General features: G+C 49.2%; 1 protein-coding gene across 1 annotated transcript in view; it reads right to left on the bottom strand.

Annotated features, from left to right (window-relative positions):
* PLCL2 (phospholipase C like 2) overlaps positions 1–24,990 on the bottom strand; it is a 213,215-nt gene that overhangs the window by 68,619 nt on the left and 119,606 nt on the right. Inside the window, exons 3-4 of the mRNA XM_043875245.1 lie at positions 22,227–24,713; positions 19,663–19,866 (exon numbers count right to left, since the gene is read on the bottom strand). Coding sequence (XP_043731180.1) covers positions 19,663–19,866; positions 22,227–24,713 — 2,691 coding nt within the window. The remainder of the gene's footprint in view (positions 1–19,662; positions 19,867–22,226; positions 24,714–24,990) is intronic.

Genomic DNA, 24,990 nt, shown 5'->3' on the forward strand with positions numbered 1-24,990 from the left:
AATAGTATCATGTAGTCAAAACAACCAATTTATTGCCCGAGGTTCTTTCTTTCTCCTAGTGGCTCTGCCTCCTGGTGCACTGGGATGGACCACATGTTTACATTGTGGGTATTTCTGAGAGGTACTTCCAGCATTAGCCACTAGAAGTCCTTAGTAATACACATTTGTAGGCTGGAGGAGAGGAGAAAGGGGCAAAGATGAGGGAAAACACCACAAAGAGGAAACGAAGGGGTGGGGGGCATATAGAGGAATAAAACAAAACAAAAAGATAAAATGACAGAGTCAGAGTTTAGAGGAATTAAAACAGTGAATGCAACAGGGTGACTTATCAGAAACCATCCATCAAATCAGATAAGAAAGTTTTACTTTATGCAGACAAGTGAATAAACGGTAACGCCAGAACCAAACTTTGATGCAGAAGGAGTTCACTCACATTTCAGATTAATTGAGACTTGGCATCACTAGAAGCCCCCATGTTCCTAAACAGGTTTCAGGGCTCGGGGCTGAAGCTGGGAACAGCAGAACAGAGAGGGGAAAACAGAAAGGGGCTCTGGGAAGCCGAGAGTTCCACTACATCAAGAGATCAGTTACAGAGTCAACGCACAGATTTGAAATGTTTATCCCACCGTAAATTGTTGGCAAAGTTTAAAATTTTCTGCACAGTTTTAGTTTCAGAAGTACACAGAGTGTCAACAAGTTCAAAAAAATTTTGATCTTGCACTGCTTCTGCATGATATGATATTTGGCGAAAACAAAAACTGGTGAAAATTGAGCAACAAAACAGAACCTAAACCCTAAAAAGGAACCCTGATGCAACTATAAAACTATCCAGAAAAAGTATATAACTCCTACCAGTGCATGAATAATATGCCATCCTGGGCTTTTCTGTGTAGAGAGCATGTATATAGCACATTCGCATGCACTCAGATGATAATAACCCTCTTATGTCTCCATTTTATGACCAACCTCATGTGATCAGAAGTCTCCTTAGGGGAGAGCTCAGGGCGTTCCATGTCATTTTTGCACATGATTTCTGTGGGAAGCCATATCCCACATTCTCACGATAAACGGACTCCTTTACAGCACGTGATGAATCATTTCACAACATGGTGACCTCAAGGGTGCACACAGACCCCCATCGTCCCCCGGGGGCCCTCGGTCACAGTAGCCCCTGGACACTGTAAAAAGTTCCTCTGACTTTCTCAGCTGTGGCAGCGATGTGCTTACGTGACACTCTCGTGTAATCTCAGCAAGAAACATACTGGAGGGTCATCGTTTCATGATGTAGCGCAGTTTCTGCTGCATATCATGGTGAATCCGCCACAGGTAGACACACGCCCCCTCCCTCTTGACCGTCCTCCGCCGCTGTTATCCCAGCCCCAGGTCGTCACAGCCCCGAGCTGAGCGCCCTGTGCTGTAAGCAGCTTCCCCCAGCTGTCTGCTTCACACGTGGTCGTGTATACATGTCAACGCTACTCTCAATTCGTCCCACCCTGTCCTTCTCCCACTGGGTCCCCAAGTCTGTTCTCTCTGCCTGTGTCTCGACTCCTGCCCCGCAAGTAGGTTCCTCTGCACCATCTTTCTAGAGTCCACACGTAGCAGCGTGAAGTTTGAGGGCCCCGTGGGCTCATATATTCCCTGAGGTCACTAGAGCAGGAAGGAATATGAGTCTGTGAGGGCTCAGCTGCTCTCCACTGGGCTGGGTGGGCAGCGGGGGGCCTGGGGGCCAGCCACTCACTCCTGCCTTGAGTGAATGCCTGGGAATGGGGAGAGGAGGGCGGGGCCCAGTGGGATTTTCCCGGTGCCCAAAGTGTTAAAGCTGGTGGGCTCAGAAGCTGCGTTCTGGATGCGGGGGAAGCATCTCCAAACAACGGATGAGAAGGTTTAGAACCTGGCTTAAGCCACCCTGCAGGAGAAAAGGGGAACCGGGCCTGTTAAAGCCAGCTGCCCAGTGAGCAGGCTACTTCCGGAGCCTGTATCAGGAACTTCTGGATGCCACACAACTGTTTCAAGTCACCAAGGACCGTTTAGAGCTCCGACACGCTCATTTAAAACTATTATTATGAAATTAATTAAATTTCAAAAGATACAATTTGAATTAAAATAGTGCCACTTTTATTACCATCTCCTTATATCAAGGCTTTTCTCCAAGGGGATCAAGGTGATTTAGAAACTCCTAATTAACAGGCGGTAATCCAATCACAGTCTTACTGTAAGGTTGTCATTAGTTTCTCTCAGGTCTGCGGTAGCTAAGTATAGATGTTAGTTAACAGAGAAAAGCAACCAGAGGCTTCTCCGTAAGGAGGAGCAGTCTTTTTTGAGCATTGTAAAGAGTCCACAGTTCTCTGGAATGGCAGAGCTAGGAGGAGGGCAAGATTCATTTGACCGCCTACTACGGTGTTCACGGTACAAACCCAGGCGCCCTTCCCGGGGGTGACCACAGAACTCACGTCTTCTGCTTTCTGAGTAGAGAGGCAACTCCCTGAGCAAGGTGGTGGGAAACCCAACCTTCTGCTTTTCACTTCAAAATTTTAAACCTGCCTTTATGAAATAGAATAACCCCGACTCCATATACGGCAAGGCTGGTGCTCTGAGGTTTGAGTGATGGGAAAACATTCACACCGGAGAGGTCTCAGCGCATCAAGAGCTGCACGCTTCTAGCCTTTGAAGACACAGACTGACCCGGTACTGATTGCCGAGCACTGAGAGCTTCCCATGCTCTGGGCTGCTGACGTGCGACCTCACCAATCACTGAGAGTCAGCACCGGGCAGGGACCCCTCGAGCTCCGGGCACGCCCCCCAGCCCCCACTCACCAGCTTCCCGGGGTGGGAGTGCTCCCCCTCCCTCCCCCAAGGGCCAGTCTCTGGGCAACGGTGTTGCGCACAGGCATTCACGCCAGGCACACCAGCCCGGGGCTGCAAGAACTCACGAAGCTGAATGCACCAAGGTATGTCCTGGGCCAAACCCACACCCCACGCCTGCCAGGGGCCAGTTGCCCGGGAAGTTGGCGCACAACCCCTGGGAGAGAAGGGCTGGACAGGACTGGTCACGGGGGGCTTGCAGTCTGCGATGCTGCGTGCAGGGCCCAGGCTTCCTCCTGGAGCCAGCGGGCGTCAGGGCAAGGGGCGAGGCATCGCGGCGGTCAGATGGGGGACATGCTGTGCCAGGGGCTTCGGGCGCGGCCTGCCGGGAGCCTGTGCCACCTGTGAGCTCATGAGGCGCTCGTCATCCAAGGACGCGTTGGGAAATCACAGAACTGCACACACGAGCCACGTTCCCGTCCCGGGGCCTGCGCTGGGTCCGGCTGCCCTCCTCACCCCTCCACTCCCCAGCCCTGTGTGTCTCCTCCTTAAACAGGGCACTTCAGGAAGGACCACGCATCCTCTGGCAACGGGCAGGGGAGACTCAGGGTGTGAACACGAGGTACATGGTGCAGGCACCTGGACGCCACTGCTGCTTCCCGGCCTCCAGCCCCGGGCCCTGCCGTGCCCCCCCCCCGCCGACCCCCAGTCTCTGGAGAGGTCCGGGGGCCTTGGGTCGCGTCCTCTTCCCGGACCAGCCCAGGGGCCCTGACCACCTCAGCATGGGCACCGCCAGACCCTCTGCTACTGACTAGGAGGGCGGCCCCTGCACCCTGCGGTCCTGCCAGCTCCAAGCCCGGCCCCCCCGAGAAGGGCGTTCTGTGAATGCCTGGACCAGCCGAGTTCGGGGAGATGCCGGCACCCTGGACGTAGACAGAGGGCAGGAAGGACCCCTGGGCGCTGTGTCCTCCAGACCCAGGGCGTTTTTCTTCCTTCACGCCTTCAGTTATTTGTAAGCACGTTTTGAGTGCCTGCGGCAGGCTCTGACCTTAGATTGGGGGTGAGCAGGACACATGTGGTCACTGCCAGACTCAGACCCAGACCTGGGGAAGGGAGAAAGAGGTACCTGACAAAAAGGACTCGGACCAGGACCAATGGATGCAGGATTAGAATTGCAGGATTAAGAAAGAAGCAAGGAGGCCAGGTGGCCCTAGAGGCCGCCCTTGCCCCTCAGGCCACGGGGTCTGGAGTGCGCTTCAGTTCCGGGTGGGGCTAGCTGTTGTTTAGTTGCTCAGTCGTCTCTGACTCTTTGCAACCCCGTGGACTGTGGCCCACCAGGCTCCTCGGTCCATGGAATCCTCCAGGCAAGGGTTCTGGAGCAGGTTTCAATGGCATGTGCTTAGCAAGGCCTAGATTTCATAACTGGAGAGAAAGTCCTCCTCCCCGCCTGCCCGAGGGGAAGGGGAGAGGAAGCCGGGCATTTTCAGAAGAAAGCAGAGCCCACTCGCCCCACCAGGTCCCCTCTCATTGAAGGAGAGAGGCTGGATTTGACTGAGACAGGAGCACCACTGAAACGCAGTCCTCGACTCCTTTTCCCAGCCTCATTACCAAGCAGTGCAATCGGGATTAAACATCTTGCTAACTACGTGTAAAGTAGAGTTAGCTACACGTTTTATTGGATTATAACACAAAATTCTGCCTGATCGTCACCACTCTTTGCTGGAACAGCACGCTGTCCTCGCAGGCACTGTGAGCAAATGTGGATTTTCACACGCTTTCCTCTCCAAGTCCAGCCTCTAATGTTTTAATTCCGACACTGACAAGTCTTACCGCTTCAAGGGCCCACTGTCTTGTCCTGAACAGAACTCATGTGCCCTCCTCTATGGGGTGACAAAGCAGAATGGTGTGCTTTGGATCAACATTCAAAACATGATTAAAACAAAAGAAGAAGAAAAAGAAAGGAAACCTTTAAACTCATGATTTAAGCTGCTCAAAGTGAAAAGGGAAACCAGTGCATCAAAATACCCTAAGGACTTTTCCCCTGATCCTCATTTTAAGGGGCTGGCAAACTTTCCCTGTAAAGAAGCAGTAAATACTTTACATGACTCTGCTGTTACCGTGTATAAGCAGACACAGGAGGTGTCATGGACATGCTCTATCAGAATTTCCTTATGGACACCGAGGCTTCAATTTCATATGATTTTTACAGGTCATGAATTTTTATTTTTCAACCATTTAATATGTAAATTAAATGGTCCAACAAAGGTCCATCTTTCAAACCTATGGTTTTTCCAGTGGTCATGTATGGACGTGAGAGTTGGACTGTGAAGAAAGCTGAGCACTGAAGAATGGATGCTTTTGAACTGTGGTATTAGAGAAGACCTTGAGAGTCCCTTGGACTGCAAGGAGATCCAACCAGTCCATACTAGAGGAGATCAGTCCTGGGTGTTCATTGGAAGGACTGATGCTGAAGCTGAAACGCCAGTACTTTGGCCACCTGATGTGAAGAGCTGACTCATTGGAAAAGACCCTGATGCTGGGAAAGATTGAGGGCAGGAAGAGAAGGGGACGACAGAGGATGAGATGGTTGGATGGCATCACCAACTCGATGGACTTGAGTTTGAGTAAACTTCAGGAGTTGGTGATGGACAGGGAGGCCTGGCGTGCTGCAGTCCATGGGGTCACAAAGAGTCAGACATGACTGAGCGACTGAACTGGACTGAATATGTAAACACCATTTGAAGCCTGGAGCCCGTCCACAAACAGGTGGTACCAGCCCCGCCCACTGCGCAGCGCTGCCTGACCGCTGCCTGACTTCACTGCAGAAACTAACACAATCCAATAGGGTAAAGCAGTGATTCTCTGATTAAAAAAAGAGTCTCACGTGGTGATACTGGACTAAGTATTAAAGAGAATACAGTTTGCCAGGCTACATGCACATTTTAGAAAAGAATAGGCAAAATCAAGTGCAGTTAGTATTTTTAAAGGATAAACACATAAACATGGTTTATGTAAATAAAGGAGAAATTTGGTTACAGAGAATTTGTTGTTGTTGTTCAGCCGCCCAGTCGTGTCCGACTCTTTGTGACCCCACGGACTGCACACGCCAGGCCTCCCTGTCCGTCACCATCTCCCAAAGTTTGCCCAAGTTCATGTCCATTGCATCAGTGATGCCATCCAGCCATCTCATCCTCTGATGCCCTCTTCTCCTTCTGCCCTCAATGTTTCCCACCATCAGGGACTTTTCCAATGAGTCAGCTGTTTGAATCCGGTGACCAAAATGCTGGAGCTTCAGCTTCAGCATCAGTCCTTCCAACAAGTATTCAGGGTTGATCTCCCTTAAGATGAACTGGTTTGATCTCCTGGCAGTCCAAGGGACTGCAGAAGGAAGTCTTCAGAAGTCTTCTCCAGCACCACAGTTAGAAGGCATCAATTCTTTGGTGCTCTGCCTTCTTTACAGTTCAGCTCTCACAACCGTATGTGATCACTGGGAAGACTGTAGCCTTGACTATATGGACCTTTGTCAGCAAAGTAATGTCTCTGCTTTTCAACACACTTGTCTAGGTTTGTCATAGTTTTCCTGTCAAGAAGCAATCAATCGCCTTCTGATGTCACGGCTGCAGTCACCACCCACAGTGATTTTGGAGCCCAAGAAGAGGAAATCTGTCACTATTTCTACCTATCCCCCCCTTATATTTGCCATGAAGTAATGGGGCCAGATTCCATGACCTTAGTTCTTTTTAATATTTAGTCTTAAGCCGGCTCTTTCACTCTCCTCCTTCACCCTCATCAAGAGGCTCTTTAGTTGCTCTTGGCTTTCGGCCATTAGAGAGGTATCATCCACATATCTGAGATTGTTGACTTTTCACAGCTTAACTTTAGGAAATCAACTAAAATTTAGTTACTACCATCTTGGCTGCATTTAGCTAAATACTCAAGATAGCCAAGACTGCTCACAAAGGTTTTTTTGTTTTGTTTTGTTTAGTTTTTGTTTTTTTGCTTTAGGCACAAGGTAAGTGATTATTTAAAGCTAAAACTATTTTGTGTCATATAGTGACATAAATTATATGTCACCTGGACTTCTCTGGTGACTCAGACAGTAAAGCATCTGCCTACAAAGCGGGAGACCCGGGTTCAATCCCTGGGTTGGGAAGATCCTCTGGAGAAGGAAATGGCAACCCACTCCAGTGTTCTTGCCTGGAGAATTCCATGGACAGAGGAGCCTGGTAGGCTGCAGTCCACGGGGTCGCAAAGAGCCGGACACGACTTCATTTCCGCCTTCTCTCTTTCAATGACGTAAATGAAGGCACCACACTCCATGTGCTCTCTCCAATGTAGGAGTGCAGGAATTATAAAGAAAACTAGAATAATCAACACTGATTTTGAAAGAAATAAAGATTTCCATAAGTAGATAAAGGATCTACAAAAAATACAAAAATCTCCACCTAAAAATCTGTAACAGTCCTAAAGATTTGACTAATACTAAACGCAGTAGGAAAATAGATGTTTTAAACTACTTAACATGTAATTTTTAAGTTAATAGATAATTAAGCTTGTAGAGTTAAACTTAACTCCTAACACATTACATTGTCCACCCACTGAGTTGGCTGGGAGAGTAATTTTCTTATGGTTCAGGATTTTAAATGCCTTAATTAAGTTAGAAAAGACTTTAAAACCATTATGAAGTGCTATTTTTATCCCTGATAAATTTGTGTGGAAATAAAATCAGATTTTTGGTGTCAAGGGTGGTTATTTTAGTGGGGTGAGTGGCATTAATTATTTCCCTGCAATCTGGGGGAATATGAGTGAACAGAACAAGAACCAGGAGCTGTTAAAACAGAATCTCGGGGGACGGCTCCTGCGGTGCTGGTGGCACAGTGGTTGGTGTGTGTGGTGTGGAGTCACCACCAGACCCGACCCAACTACAGGCGTGGGGTGAGCCCTGCCCTCTACACAGAAACAAGAAGTGATGAATCCACAGGCGGTGCTAGATTTCAGTTCTCTTATAAACCTGAGGTCAAGTGTTACATGTCAACAAAATACATGCTTAAAATTTACAAATCAAATGTTACATGTCAACAAAATATATGCTTAAAATATACAAACTACCAAATGTTATCGACAGGAGAATATCTAGCTGCAGAGAAAAATTACTGCTACCTCATTATTCAGAAGATTGTGGAAAAACACCTTTTAAAAAATTTTCAGGTCATAACCAGGGGCCTAAGAGACAGGAAAAACATTCAGAAATGAGTACATCTTGCTGCCAACAAATGATGTCTGAGGTGACCCCAGTTAGTGTCAACAACTCAAGAAACAATCTGAAACATATGATTTTCATAGAACTGGTTATTTTGATACCTTCACATTCATGGAGCAGATTCCTTCCAAATTATCCCATTTCTTAGAGAGCTGTCTTTTAAAATGTGATTGTACATCCAAAGAGTATGTGTCCATGAAAACAGAGGAGTTCATCACTGCATTTACAAACTAATCCATGAACAACCACTAACCATTTTCTACCTGTGTCTAAGTAATTTCAATTTTTCCAACTCCAAATGGGACTTGCAACACTGTCGAACTTCTCAGTGGAAAAGCATTTGCTGTTCTAAACTACACAAGAATGGATATCGATAAATCACATCAATCTGATGAACAGATCCTGCATTTGCAAAGTCAGGCAATGATATCAGAACATTGAGATGCTACACAAAATTCTGTTATCACTGAAACTTATCTTCTTTCTCAACTCCAACCTGACAGTGATGGGGCACAACAAAATATAAACCATTCATCTTTTTGATGAATTTTTGACAGAAGAAAAATACTTCTGAAAAAAAAAGTTTACCTGTGTGACTCTTACTGGTTAGTTGTAGTCAGCACTGTTAAAATAACCATTTGGGCAAAACGTCCCCATTTAACTGACTGGAGAATGTTCTGAATTCCGCATGGAGCCAGATGGCAGGGCTAACCACAGGCTCAGCTGGCAAAGCGAGCCACCGTCCCAGCTAGGATGAAGAATCACCAGGGGTTCATGTCCCCAGCTTCCCCCGCTGCTCAGAAACCACCATCCCAGGAAGACCAAGATGAACAGGGAAGGTGCGGTCCCTGGGTGCTCCAAGGGTTCTGTCCCAGGGCCCTGCAAGCTTATGGCGAAGGAACGGAACACACTGACTTCTCGAAGTGCCCAGAAAAGGCTGGCACGGCCCCCTCGGCCTCCACAGCACAGGCTGGAGGGTCAAAGAGAGATGGAGCTCCCTCCTGGGCCCAAGACCGTGGCAAGCCAGCAGGCTCCCGGACCGGGGTGGAGGTGAGGAAGTGGGCTGAACACATCAGTGAGCCCTGAAGGGCAGGTTCTCGGTGGGCCAGTCTTCACTTGTGTGCATCTGAAAGGATTCAGAACTCACATGCTGCTAAAGACACACAAACTATCACACGCTGAAAGCCGATTCACTCCTGTTTCTTGACCGACACTTTTCTGGTTCGAAAAGGATCTACACGCTGCGGACACCACCCCAGTGAACGCAAACTTCAAGACGTCACACAGATTCTGGAAGCTTTAAAAAAAGCACTCTCTTTCAAGGAAGGGTTGCATATTATTCATGGTATTTGATGTATGTTTCAATAGCAAATCAAATGTCAAACAAATTCTGGAAGCTTTAAAAAGCACCCTCTTTTAAGGGAGGGTTGTATATATTATTCATGGGGCTTGATGTATGTTTCAACAGCAAATCAAATTTTAATCCTGGAAAACTTCAAGTGCTAGCAGACTATACGCATGAGATACACGCCCTGAAAGTTACTTCCCCCTCTTTGCCCCTCTCTTGGCAATTTCTATGCTTAACATAGGTGCTTTATCAATCCCAACACACGGAAAGGAGGTGACGAGTCCAAGACCCTCTAAGAAGAATCTTGCTGGCCTAACAACGGCAAAGTATTCAGATTCCATTTGACCTAACGGTCATCACATAACCCTAAGTTCTTAAAGCTGGCACTCCTAACTCTGCCTCAACACCTGGGTCTCCCTCCAGGTGCTACCTGGGGAGGTCTGTCTTTCTGGGCATCCAGGAGGTGATGTGTGTGGCTGGAGCCGCGTGGGGACCGCAGGGGAGGTGTAAGGGGAGAACGCAGGCTGTCTTTCTCCCAGACGCACTGCCATAGGTTATAAATCATTTGCCCTGGGGGCTTTCCATCTACTCAAACAGTGAGTTTCAGAGGCTGGGTGAAAAGAAAACAAGAAAAAAACAGCTATCTCGTAAAAACAGAGACACTTCTCTGTTCTGAAGGCCAAATTAGATTTTCATTTGTGTTCCCACCGAAACGACAGAATTGAAAGTCAGGATTTGTCAAGAAGAAACTCTTTTCTAGATTAATCTAACATTGCAAGGCACAACCCATGCGGATCCCAGACCACCAGCCTCACAGGAGAGGAAACGCCCTCCCACTGCCCAGGGCTGGACGCGGGGACTCGGGGAGCTGCCTCTGGAGCCCTGCGGACCCGGGACGGAGCCAGGAGACCCCGGGACGCAGGGACCAGCCCCAAGGGCACCGCAGGGTGGTGCGCCCGGGAGGACCGGCTTCAGAGCGGGCAGAGCCTTGGCCGCCGCTCCTCCCCAACCAACATCGCCTCTCAGAGGAGCTGCGGGCAAGAGTCTGAGAGACCCGGCAGTTTAACCGCGGGGCTGAGCGATGACACGCCAAAGCGGATCAGTGAACTGATGGCCCAGGTTCAGCAAGGGGAGCTAAACAGACGGATGGCCGCCTGCCCCTCAGAGAGCCGGGGAGGCCGCGTCCCCTCGCTCTGAGGATGGCGCCTGCCCCTCAGAGAGCCGGGGAGGCCGCGTCCCCTCGCCCTGAGGACGGCCGCCTGCCCCTCAGAGAGCCGGGGAGGCCGCGTCCCCTCGCTCTGAGGACCGCGGTCTGCTCCTCAGAGGGCCGGGGAGGCCGCGTCTCCTCGCTCGGAGCTGCGGGCGTGGGCCGCCGTCCTCCTCCGCACAGGCAGGAGGCGCGAAGGCCTGAAGGAGTGACGCCCCGGAAGCTTATCCAGTCCTGTTTCCTCAGAGCCCAATGGCGGCAGAAAGCCGGGGGAACACACCAGGGTAAGGAGGCCCGCGCGTTTCCCAGCCTCAACAGGCTGCAGCCGCACCGGCGCCAGGCCAAGAAAACCACGTCTGTTACTGATCGAGGGCGTGCGGGATTCTGGAGACACAGGCTCTTCGAGAGAGGTCCCGGTGGGTCTCTGATGGAAGTACTCAGCAGAAAAACGTAAGGAGGCATCTTCAGCCTCCTTTTTTGGTCTCCTCCTATTTCTTGTCAAAAAGAGGATGTATTTGCCAAGAATAAATGCTGAAGGCACAGTACCAGAGCAAAATCCCGTATTCAGAGGAGAATCTGATGCGGACACAGGAACTGCTCCTTCACATGAAGTGAAAGGACCACTGTGCTCCAGCGATCTTAATTTTACCAAAAATCTCGTAGTGTTCTTCTGCATAACGCGAACGCTTGAAAATAGTTCCATTTTCTGGAGCTTCAGGTCTCAGATATATTTTATATGCATTTCCGGCTAGATTCAGTGAAATAAAGTGTTCAAGAAATTAGCAATCTGGGACTTCTCTGGTGGTCCAGTGGTGAAGAATCTGCCTGCCAGTGCCAGGGACGTGGGTTCGATCCCTGGTCCAGGAGGATCCCACATGCCCTGGGGCAACGAAGCCCATGGGCCACAACTACTGAAGCCTGCCTGCCGCAGAGCCCGTGTTCCCCAAAAAGAGAGGCCGCCCCAAGGCGAAGCCTGCACACTCCTAGAGAACAGCCCCTGTTTGCCCCAACTAGAGAAAACCCTCAGGCAGCAATGAAGACCCAGGGCAACCAGTACACACACAAACAAGCTTGTTTGGTCTCTGAAAAGCAGCAGCAAGGTGCTAATGGAGAAGCCAGAGGCGACCCCTCCAGGGCTTGGTCTCAGCCACCGTCCCGCAGCCGCCAACCCGGTGCTGGCTCACAGGAAATCCAGCCGCAGGCTCCTGCGTCTCGCCTGCCGACACGGGGCCACTGCCCGGGGCCACTAGGGAACAGGAGGCCAGACCTGCGGTGCAGCCGGGAACACCGGGCCGCTCGGGCCTGTTTACCACTTCCCGGCTGGAGACAGCAGTCTACGAGCTGAGGGAGTGCGTAAAGGTCTGTCCTCCCGGACGGACGGGCTGGGCATCACACGACACCGGGAAACGCTGCTGCCATGGAAGGCGCTTCTGAGGCAGCGGCCAGCCTCTACAAGGCTCCTTTTCCCCAGTCGCTCTCACTGAGTGTCTGGGGTCTGCATGTGTGTGTTTAGGAACACGTCTACATAGGCGTCCGTCGAGGGTTTCGGTGGAGACGCTGGAAACGAGAAAAGCGGACGAGAGACGCGGTCGTGCGATCACCACCATCCGCTCCCAGTGAAGCGCCATCTTCTCGAGGCTTCTCGGTCTCTCTGCTCCTGGAGGCTGAGGGCAGCCTCTGCGTCTGATCGGATGGGATGGGGAATGCCATCCGCATGTCCAACCTTGAAACATCTTCCCTTCCCGCGGGCTTGGCCATCGCTGTGAAGGAGGTCAGCCATAGGGTTCTGATGATTCCAGAGAAACTGCTTCTGGAAACTGGAAGCCTCAGTGGCTAGACCTCCTCCTCTGAATTAAACTAGAGCCTCCGGGTTTCTGCTCTTCCCTGGTAGCAGGGTATATCCACCTTTCCCCTAATCTTTCCCCCCACCCTCTTTTTAGTGGAGTCTTAGCCTAAGGCATAATGTTCTGTTTTTCCACAGTTATAAAAGTTGGGAGAGTTGACACCACCAATTAAAAGATGCTTTAATGTCAAGTTCTGAGGCAGAAGTGTGATAAAAGGAGCCACAGAGGAGAAGGGGATCAATAGTAACCTTATTACAGATCATCTCTGCTTGGTCCAGATGGGCTCGTTCCATCGATCATGAAGTGTGATTTCTCTCTTCCCTGCGTCAGGCAGTGGCCAGACCAAATACAGGAAACCATACCAACAACACACCGCAGAGCACGCTTGATGGTGGCTTGTTTGTGTAAGGAAAAAACTCTTCACGTCTTTTATTTAAAGGACCTTGCTTTATCTAAGAAATATGCAAAGCCATGAGGTAGAAGGGACTACTTATAACTTAGGTAAAAATATTCACAGTGAGCAAACATGCTCTTAGACAAAGCATCTTGTTCTTTTTTTTTTTTAAACACTAAAAAAATACTGTTCTCTACTGGATAAATGGATTCCCCAGAGAGTGCTTTCTTAATTAAGCGTGAAGGCAATTAAAATCAGGATTTTTGCAGAGCTTTAAAAGATAGAAACAAATTAACTTAAAACAGAAAGTGGAGACAAAGGAACTGCACTGACAGGAATGAATTCATGGGTATCTCCGAGCAGATGGCAGCCTGCTAGTCCACTGCTGAGCGTCAACAACCGCACTGTCTCTGACAGAGCAGGGCGTCCTCTCCTCTCCGTTTTCCCCTTCTCTCCTCTCATTCCCCAGGACTTCATCATCAGTTTAACAACAATGACTGAAGCATATTCCAGAGTGCAGAAACATGGCAGCAAAATCAGGAAAAACATCTTTTTCTTTAAAAAATGTTTGTGTGATGAGGACACTTAACATGAGCTCTACCCTCTTAACTCGCTCCGTGGATAACACACTACCGCTGACCAGAGGCACAGGTGGTACACAGGTCTTCAGTGAGATGGCTTTTCCATCTCACGGAACTAAAGTTTCATGCCTGGTAATTAATAATGTCCCATTTCCCTCTCCTCCTAGACCCTGACAATGACCATTCTAGTCTCTATGATTTTAGGCACTTGACTACTTTAGATACCTCATATATGTGGAATTCTACAGGGCTTGCCTTTCTGTATCCAGTTTATTTCCCTCAGAATACAGCCCTCAAAGACCAATGAAAAAATTGTAATGAGAACTTTCTTTTCATGTAACTCTTCACAAAATGTTTAAACTTCCAATGTTTTCTGTTGAGGAAGAATGCTGACATCTTGGTCTCTATGTATTAGTACAGATCTCAATTAAAAAAAAAATTAAGCAGAAAGTAGTTGGTGAATCTGAAACAAATAAGCAATAAGAGTTAGGGAGCTGAATCGGTACTTTCATCAACATTAAAGGGATGGTAAACATCGTTTTGGCATAAAATGGTGATGAATGAAGTCACATCGATGGGAGAGGGGAGATGTCCTAAACCCTGGGGGGACCATTCCAGGAGCGCTGGGTATCATGGAGGACCCACGCGCTCACCAGAGTTTCTTACTCAGGTTACATAATCCTGATCTTCTTCAACCCAGCCTTTAAACCCACGAAAGAACAAGTTCAACCATGATATTTAATTCTCAGCAGGTGATGCATTCAAGTTCATTTACATAGGCACTGAGTAAAATCTTTAAATTTTCTGTTTTCTGAAGTAAGAATATAAAAGATATACTTGTCATTGGATTCCTTTGAGTGGAACTTAATCTACTGAACACAGTCCTCCTTATTTTAAGCTCATCGAAGCTGCCTTTTAACATACACCAAGGGACTTCTCTGGGGGTGCAGTGGTTAAGAATCTACCTTCCCAAGCAGGGGACCTGGGTTCAATCCCTGGTTGGGGAACTAAGATCCCACATGCTATGTGGCAACTAAGTCCATGTGCTGTGAGCCACAACTAGAGAGAAGCCCCAATGGTGCAATCTGATAGTCAAAAATAAAATAAATAAATACTAAAAAAAAAAAAATACACCAAGGTACACAAGACGAATTGTTCTCTGCCTTCATGAGGGAACAAGAATCAGAAATAAGGTAGCTGGGACTTCAAGAGCCCCACATGAACCATTTCAGATCATGATTATTGGAGCTATTTGGGCTTTATGAGCAGACTCATCATTCATCTACAAACCACACACACGGCTCATTTTCCTCATCTGGACTATGGGGGACAAACTGGACAAGGAGACAAGCTGGGCCCTAAAGCTGGTTCTGATGTTAGCCGGATGCACCCCTGTGTTTCCATTTTCTCATCTGCACAATAAAGGCAGGTGACCTCTGAGCTCCCCCTCACCCAGCCCTCTCACAGCCCCAAATCCTGACTCTGAGCATGGCCCCTGATTGCTCAAACATGTGCAGGAACTCCCCCGGCCCACGCGTCAGTTTCCCAGGACAGGTGCTTCCCATTCCTGAGCGTGTTTCACCCTGTGAACCCGCCTGCAACTGTCTTCTTTCTTACTTTCACCTGCCGATGTCTGACTCACTTGTAAAGGTCGAGCTCAAAGGCCAGTGTTTCCTTGAAGCCTTTCCAGGCCCTAAACTTTAAACTGACCTTTCTCTCTCACGAACATCCAGATAATTTATTTCAGTTCAGTCACTCAGTCATGTCTGACTCTCTGTGACCCTATGGACTGCAGCACGCCAGGCCTCCCTGTCCATCACCAACTCCCAGAGCTTATTCAAACTCATGTCCATTGAGTCGGTGATGCCATCCAACCATCACATCCAGTGTCATCCCCTTCTCCTCCAGCCTTCAATCTTTCCCAACATCAGAGTCTTTTCAAATGAGTCTTTTCAAAATAATTTATTTACCTATTTAAAAATATCTAGCATCTCTCCTCTCACTATCTATGGATACACGTACTCTCTTCCACTAAGCTGTAACCTCCTCCCAGGAAGAAAATCCCCCTTGCTGTGACCACATGGCTGCTCCCACTCTCCGGACAAGCCCCTCCTTATTTCTAGCCCATCTGCCTGGTTTAAGAAGCTGTCTGAGCTTGACTTCTTCCTCTGCTCCCGAGCGACTTTGACACCCACCTTCCCGAGTGAGGTCCCAGCCTCAAACCTCGCCACTTTCAGGACCCAAGGAGGATCTACAAATAGGGTAAGACAAACACGATCTGGACCATTCTGAAGACTTGTCTGTTGGTGGGAATCACAAGGGCCCTTAGAACACTCTGGGGTCCATGGGCAGGGTTATCACACAACTGATTATCTAAACAGGGACAACTGTAAGGGTTAAAGGGAGAGCTATTCATAATCACGCTGGGACCAGAGGTGAGCAGGCAGGCTGTGTGCCTCCTTCCCACCTCCACACTGCCCACAAGTGCATGGTCAGCCCCTTCCCTGCCTCTCCTTTTTCACAGATGGGGACGTTTCAGCCACCCTAGTTCATTCATGAGAGTTTACACACAGCAAAGTGATCACTATCTTGAGAGCTTAAGTACATATTCAAGCAGCCCCAGGTGATACCACCAGCCCATCCTCACTGGGGGCACCTCCAGGGCACAGACGCACAGTAATGCAGGACTCAGCGGGGGCAGGGAGCATTTCTCCAACTACACCTGCACTTGGAGTCTTCAAACTATAAAGGGGAAGTCAACAGAAGGAAATAAGATCTTATCTGGAGTCCTCAGACTATAAATGGGAAGTCAGCAAAATGAAATAAGATCTTATTTCCAAGGCTAATTTTGGGTTAAGCTCAATATAACATTACAAAAATAGAGGCTATCCAAGACCTTACTACATTTCCCATGGATATTTCATCTGTTCTTTAGGTAGCTTTAATAAATTAACTGTCACAAGGTGAGAAGTAATTAAGTCACCAATAAATGGACTATAAAATATTATAAGAGCTATACTGTTGCTATAACAATGTGACAATTTTTAAATGCAAATTATAAAAATTTTAATTTAAGTTAGATACTTTATGGCTTAGTTTACCAGGTGGAATTAAAAATAGAACAAATCACTAAAACTAGGGGTATAACACAGCCCAGATATTTAAACATTATGTAAGACTAATTGCACAACTTTAAAAATTCAAGCAAGCTAATTGTCTTATCATTTCTGCAACAACACAATTATAAAGTCACCAGCAAATTAGAATTACATAATACGTGTATTCATCCACCAGCCCAGGGAGAGGGTGGGGTGGGGAAGTAAGGGGCACTGAGCAACTCCTGTTCCAAGTACCGCGGTGGGTGCTATGTCAACCTCACCAGGATCCCTCCTGCTCTGCACTCAGCCTGGACCAGGTCCTGGTACCAACCCTGGCTCAGCTCTCGCCTCCCTGGGGCATCGCAGCCCACTCTCAGGAAGGTCCTGTTCAAAAGGTTACCAGGAAGAAACGGTCCCGTGTGGCCCGTGAGACACCCGAGCGGGTAAGTCCTCTTAGATGCTGGTCAACGACACAGATCTGCAAGGCAGCTAACAATTCTACTTGTGGCTTAAGTTTTAAAAGCATTTACAGATATCAGCGACTTCTTTGGGCTTCTCATAAAACTAACCAGGCAGCCTGAGTCGCTGCATGGAAGGGTTCTTTAGACTTCTCCATTTTTCCTATCTTTCCCTTTTCCCCTCAAAGGAATCTCAGCATGAGCTTCTTATGCTTTTCTCTCCAACTGCCATCCTAGCAGACAGGACGGCTCCCTGAGGACAGGGGCCATATATGTTCATGCCTGTGGCCGCTCCAGCACCCAGCACAGAGCGTCCCCACCCCCGACCCACTGAAGTCTACAGACACTTCTGCCCCACCAGCCTCCTGTCTGGGGGTGACTGCCACTCCCCGCAGCGTGCCTGCAGTGTCCACAGTTCGGTCCTTATTTATCTGACGTCACCATGAACTCTAAGCTGGAAAAAGCAGGAAATAGCAAGCATCGGCCTCAAACGCCACTTTTTTTCTTAAGCTAGTGAACTGATGAGCTGTTTAAAACACTGCATTCTTATTATTGGTGGGAATGTAAATTGGTACAGTTTCCTAGGGAAAAAGGCAAGGAAGATCCTCAAAGCATGAAAAATAGAACTACCATAGGATCCAGCAATTCCACTTCTTGGAACATATCCAAAGGAAATGAAAGTACTAACTCAAAAAGATATCTGCACCCCATGTTCACAGCAGCATTATTTACAACAGCCAAGACATGGATACAACCTAAGTGTCTATCAATAGATAAAGGAGCTGTGAGACATACATATATATGCATACACATGTATTATATATATATATTAGTCATAAAAAAATGAAGCAATCCTACCATTTGCTACAACACAGATGAACCTTGAAGGTATTATGCTACGTGTAAATAAGTCAGAGAAAGACAAATGCTGTATGATCTCTCTTATATGTGGAAAGTAAAACAGAAACAAAAACAAACTGATGGAAAAAGAGATGGGGCTTGTGGTTACCAGAAGTGGAGAACTGAGAATCGGAGGAGAACAGTCAAAGGGCAGACGTTTCCAGCTACAAGACAAAGACGTCCTGGGAATGAAATGTACAAGATGACTGATACTCAGGAAACTTGTCAAGAGAGAAAACTAAGAGCTCTCATCACAAGAAAAGTTTTTTTTCCCTTCTTTATTTTTAAAATTGTATCTATTTGAGGAGACGGATGTTCGCTGAGCCCATTGTAATCATTTCACAACATGTGCGAATCAAACCATCAGGCAGCACACCTTACACTTACATAGGAGAGTCAATTATTTCTCAACAAAACTGGGGAAAGGAAAAAAAAATACTGCATTGTTCTGATTTGCACTTCCAAAGCTTATTCACCCAAAGACTTCAGTGAATAAGGTCAAGTGAAGAAGATCAAAAACAAAAATACTTCCCAAACTTTTGCTTTAGGAAATAGTACCCCACGGTCAACTCAATGCCTGAAACAGGGCACGCTACGCCCATCAGCCTTTGGAAGGCCACTGCCAGCAAACAAAGGGCCCGACGGAGTCCCGCAGAGAGGACATCTGATTGATTTCACTCAAACCAGTATTTCCCTAAATTATTTCAACACGGAATCCTTTCTCCCTGGGGAAACATTAACATCCTAAGAAACCAAGGCTCCTCAGCACACGGTGTGGGGAAATGCTGATCGAAAGCCTTTTTGTCTTTTCTTCAAATTGTATCAAGTCCTGTGAGTTGCTGCTTTCTGATCCACTTATGGAACAGCAAGCAAACATTTCTGTTAAACTTCACGCAGCCTCTCCCGATCCGTCTCAGACCACAGCAGCCTACAGCAGAAGCAGCCTCCTGTCTTGTGGTCTGAACGCCCACTTCGAGGGTGGAGGTGGGGTGGGTGAGGCCTGTGATCTCTGAGCACAAGTGGCAGCCTCGCCCATCTGGGAGGGGAGTGTCCCACCCCACCCTCAACCCTCACTGCTGGCACATGCAGGGGTTCAGATAGCTGCAGCTACACTGAGCTCCAAGGGGCGGTGCTCACCCGCCCACACCTCCTTCAGAGTTACAATCAATCAAAAAGGACTGCGAGAGCGGGATGCGATTAAGAAAATGCAAGACAGACCTCAAGTGCAAAAATGCAGCATTCTAGGTGTCCTGAGGATTCCTCACTGACGCTAGCTGATTACCAATCATGGGCACTGCGGGGGCTGCAGTCAAGGGGGAGGGCATTGCACGGTCCAGGCACATGGTGGAAACACCTGCCTCTGAGGGTATTTAAAAGGCATTTTAGAAAAAAAGTTAACTTTCTCACCTCTGCCAGTTTGAAAAATGAAAACAAAATATGGGTGAATCAATGGCTGACTGTAGGGAAAGATTTTTTAAAAATCCTTACTCTATGTGTGTCGAAAATCATGTATGCTTTAGAAAGCAATTCAGATGTATTCCTGAAAAGCTGACTACTATTTGATCCAATGGAGGCATGTGTCTGAATCCTGCTTTCTAAAACAGCAACAACGAAACTCTGAAGTCTTTCAAACGCAGCAAGGTTGGGAGAGTCAGGCTTCCAGCACAGGTAAAGGTAAGTCCTTAGCCAGAACTCCTGAGCACATCAGGGGTACTGGCCCAAGACGCCCCTCTCCCCCGGGGCACCCTGAAAGTGGGAGGAGCCACTCACCATGTCGTAAGTCGTCACAATCTTCTTCAGCACCTCGGGCACGATCCCCTGCAGCTCCATGGTGGGGTACTGCTCGCTGAGGTTCAGGACCACCAGGGGCGTGTTATCAGGTCCCAGGAAGCGGGGAGACACAGCCAGCATGCACTGCATGAGGTTGGCCACGGAGGAGAGGCCACACAGCTCCTTGAAGGACACCACTGCGTTCTGCTCAGTGGGAAGAAAGAAGGCGCGCTGTAATTCACCAGGGGCTGAGTTTCCCAGGGATGCTGTCCTCGACACACCTGGTTATCCTGGTCCTGACTGGCTCGGCAGTTATGAGTTAGTGTTACAACAGACGTGGTTAATGATTATTTTATCCTGGGGAAAAAGGGCTATTTTCCAAAGTAAACGCAGACATAGGCATTTGTAACACCAATTTATCCAAAGGGCAGAAAAGGCAAACAAGTTAAATTCTTTTGAAGGGCAAAGCTGCTTTTCAGATCAAAGTTCACAGCAGTGCAAATGTTGATATGCAATTACAAGCAAATAAACAAAACAATGGCTTCTGCTTTCTAAAAGATGAGAAAAAAATGGAATCAGGCTTCAACTAAGTATCAAGTAGGCCAGCCATCCAAAAAGGAGAGGAACATCTGGCAGGCAGGAACCCGAGTCCCTCTCACCTGTTCACACCCACTGGTTCCAAAGCTAGAGGGACTTCGGGGAAGCTGCAGTTTCAGGCGGGAGACCCGGGGACCATGGCCTGCCCTGCCCATCGCCCCGTCTCCAGGGGTCCCACTGCTCCTCCTCCTGCCTTCTTTATTTCTAATCACTAGCGATGGGCCATGGAAATACCCATGAAAGGAAGCCCTTCCGCACTGTGGAAGGCCGTGAGCGGGCGTCTGAGTGCCGCTCGGAGGCATGTATGTTCACGTGGCCCCGTCTGACCCTCCACCACCACACTGGGCCCGAGGGGACCGAGCCTCAGCTGTGGCCTCTCCCGTCCGTCTGGGGTCATGCAGCCGGCAGGCGAAGGGATCAGGCTGGTACCTGAAGTCGGTTCAGGACAAGATCGACACTCTCGATCCTGCACTGCCGTAACAGGCACATTCTAACCGAAACACGGGAGATCCGGGCGCGCCTGGGTCCCGACCTGGGTTGAGGATGGCACCCAGAGGGCAGGGGTAGAGGCGCCCAGACCTGTGCCTTCTGCGCTCAAATGCCCCAGTCCTTGGAGATGAGCAGCACATCGGTTTGAAATGGAAATGTTTGATCAATGCTACTTTAAATACGGTCATCAAGCTGAGCATCCTGGATGCTGACGGTCGTGACAGTCCTTCCTGCGGGCACTGTGGGGCCCTCAGAGCCCCCTAACTTCTTCTCCACCTGCTGTCGTCCTGGTCGTTTCGTCTCCCGCTCCCTGCCCGCAGCCCCTTCCCAGTGCCCACCCCCCAACCACAGGCACCTGCGGGGTCCTGCTCACTCAGGCTCCGCGGCCCAGGCGCAGTGCCGACTGCACACCGCACTCACAGTGCAGACACACGCAGCTTCACGCACACGCGGGTGTGGCTGCAGCCTGCTTGGAGCCGAGGTCCACGACCGCACCAGCCTCGGGAGCTGAGGTCCACGACCATGGCAGCCTCGGAGACAGGGAGACACCCTCTGTATTTCTGTTATGCTTTTGCTTTGAGACAAACGATACCATTTCTCTGCTGCGGGCAGGTCTTTTTGTTTTACTTGCTGCTGGCATTCTGCTCATAATAGTTAAAACATATACATGTATGTCTTTATACACACGTATCTTTGGGATGGACATACACTGGGACAGGCTGGGCTGGTGTGTGTGTGTGTGTCTGTGTGTGTGTGTCTGTGTGCTGGGGCTGGTGTGTGTGTGTCTGTGTGCTGGGGCTGGTATGTATGTGTGTGTGTGTGTGTGTGTGGCAGCCCTCATGACTTGTTCTGCATCGCTGGCAGCCCGCGTATCCTGCTAGACACGTGGACGATACTTAACTACATACACAATCCTGACTGACTGCTTTTAGTCGCTATGCGGTCCAGAGGTGGTCACTATCTTAGATGTCTAATAAATACAGGCGTCATGTGTCTCTTACTGAAACAATTAGATTCCTGGGCTTGAGTCAAGAGCAGGCTCAACACTCAGACAGACACTGGCTGTTTACAGACTTGCCATTCCCGCGGCAGGACCACCCCACAAGAAAGGATGGGGCCGTGTCCTTTCATTTTGATGGTCTGTCTGAGTGCTCCAGCTCAGGAATACCCAGCAACAGGAGAGATTCCCACCTACGCTTTTAGAAAAGATGGGCACCGTTGCTTAGGGTCTACCAGGGACCAGGGCCTTCTATGGACTCAGCAACAAGGCAGGCTCATTCCCAAGTGTCATCAACGTGTTGAAGGGCCAACTGCCCTTTTGCAAATTTACCATGATGGGGGAAAACAAAATGACATCAGTGGGTGAGCATTCTTACAAGTAACTGGAATTCACAAAGTACTTGAGGTCAGATACACAGCTGTTCGCTGAAACCCTCTAACAGCCTCCTGAGCCTCCATGGAGGCTGAGCCCGGCCTACCTGCATGTTCTCCCTGAGGTCCGTGGCGTCCCGGATCGGGGGCTGGGCGTTCTTGAAGACCTCGTCCACAGTTTTGATCCACAGCGTCCTCAGGGACGCGTACTCCCTGGACTTCTTTCCCTTCCGCACCGAAAGGCCCCTCTTGTGAGGCTTGCCGCCCCCTCTCCGGTTGGTGATGGCCACGTGCACGAACAGGGAGGCGTGCGCCAAGATCTCCCCGGTCAGCGACTGCAGTGGCACGTGGCGGTAGCCCGTCTGCAGGCACTCGAAGGGGATGGTATACTGGCCGATGAACTCGTCGCCGATGTAGTCGTCGTCCAAGACCACGAAGCGCACCATGGCCAGCTCGGGCAGGTTGACCTGGAACTCGAAGCTCTCGTCGAAGATGGGCGCGTCCCCGTTCTGGTGCACGGTCCTTGTCCTCTGCTCCGCGCAGTCAGCCGGGATGCCGTGGATCTCCACGTACACGTACGGGTCCACCACGTCGCCCTTGGCGCCCGAGCCTTTGGGCTTGGGGAAGTTCTGCCCGCTGATGACCTTGATGTGGAGCAGCTGTGGGGAGACCCCCGGCACCGAGTCCTTGGTGTTGGCGCTGAAGAAGGAGACCTCCTCCCGCATGATGGCCGGCCGCAGCACGTAGCCGCAGTTCCCATTCTGCCGGAACCAGCCCACGTTCAGGTCCATCATCAGCCCCGGGGTCTGGAAGTTCATGGCCACGATCTGACAGCCGCACTTCCAAAAATCCTGCGGGTTCATGTTGCTGGAGTCAATCCTCATCGGACTGGGGAAGACCCGGGCCAGAAAGCGCTTGTTGTAATTGACAAAGTCGCCCGGGTTCTCATTGGCATACTTGCTGGCCAGCACTTCGTTGAAGGAGCAGACCTCCCAGTACTTCTGAGCCTGGAAGGACACCTGGAACTCCTTGAACTGCACGGACTTGCAGATGCTCACCAGCTCTGACAGCTCTTTGCAGAGCTGGAAGCGCTTGGCAGGCACGTGGTTGGGCGGCTCCGAGTTCTCCTTGCCCACCCTCTGGGACATCTCCGCCCCCTCGTCCTCGTCAGTGACATCACCCTCGACCCCAGAGCAGCTGGAGGACAGCTTCTTTGCTTTGACGAGGATCTTCCCTTTCAGGACGTCTGGGGACGGCAGGTAAGATTCCTCGATGTTGGGTGATGTTGTGTACAGCTTGTCTCCTAAAATCTTCTTCATGTGCTGCACCATGACCTTCTGTTGTTTGATGGAACAGTGATTTTCCAAACACAGGATGAGCGGGTACTCGGAAGCGAAGAAGGCATACTTGTTGATGATGTCGATGACGCTGCGGAAGACGATCTGAGAGGTCATGGTGTGGCCCGTGTAAATCACAGGCTCATTATCCGGCCCGTCCCAGACATCCAATTCCACGCTCCGGCAACCCATTTTAAGAGCTCGGATGTACCCTGTGATATCAGAGGGGCCTCGGAACTGATCCTCGATCAAGTATGTGTTGTGAGATGAATTTATAAAGTAATGAGACAGAGGCTGCTTCATGTCCTGACAGACCTTCTTATGCTCTGGGTCAAATATGTAACAGTCGGGTGACATAAGGTAGTTAGTGAACCCGTCTATGGAAAGCCAGCCCTTCTCCTGACCCTCTCTGGATGGCTCGTATTTGTGGATAATCTCAAGGCTTATCTCCTCGTTTATGTGCGCCACGCCCTGCTCTGCCTCCAGAAACATCATCAGGTCCTTGGTATCAAGGAATTCTTTATTGCTTGAGAACTGAACTAAAAGGAAATAAATTTCAGGTCTAGTACAAAGCTCATGGAAAACCTCAACAAACTCCTCCTTTGTGACATCAGTACCAGTTTTGTCCTTGGATTTATGCAGTTCTTTGAACTTCAGCTCGATTTTGCTTGTTTTTAAGCCAGGATTGAGATTCCTGATACACTGCACGGCACTGCACAGAGTTATATGTCCCAGGCTATCTACATCAGTTTCACTGAACATCTGTGAAACCCAGGAAGTCCTCATGTTGTCCTGGCTACTTTCTAACATGTCAAGGGTATGTTTTCCATAAGAAATTAGGTACCGCAGTCCCGTGACCCAGATGTTTGCAACATCTGCAGAGTTGGCAACCAAATCGAGTGACTCATAATTCTCTCCATAGATGACGGAAAACGCACAGTCTTCGGATATCTGGTCGGAAACGCCATTGCTGCGGAATATGTCTGTATTTTTCCCCGTCCTCACTTCCTTGATGGACTTAATATCAATCTTGGCTTTCTCGGAATCCTTCTTGGATGGTTCCCACCTCAGGCTCTGCATGTCAGCGTCCAGCAAGAAATACCTGTGGTAAATTCTAGAGTTGGAGCGGACCTTTTTGAGCTCAGACCCCTCCACCATGGAGTTAATGCAGTCACTTGCACTGCTGATCTTCTTCTCTGTGGGCATGCTGCTGAAGGAGACGGTCTTTTTCCGCTCTCGTTTCTGTTTTGTACCATCCTAGGAGAGAAAAAGCCACAGCGGATTAGAAGTGCACAAAGGTAGGCTTCTGTGTTCCAGACTAGCAATAGAAACGTAATTTCCTTGGGAGAAGACTCATACTCTTAGGATTTGCTATTGTATGTCCCGTAATGCATGGTGCTCATTCACTTCTGAAGCTTAGAAGTGGCCTCTGTGTTTACAGCCTAATACAGACGGGTAAAAAAATCATTATTGAATAATTGCAATCCGTAAATGTCAAGAGGCATGATTTAAAAGCAATGCACAATAAAAGCTT

The sequence above is a fragment of the Cervus elaphus genome, chromosome 19 (assembly GCF_910594005.1).
Source record: "Cervus elaphus chromosome 19, mCerEla1.1, whole genome shotgun sequence".
In the NCBI taxonomy this organism is placed as follows: Eukaryota; Metazoa; Chordata; class Mammalia; order Artiodactyla; family Cervidae; genus Cervus; species Cervus elaphus.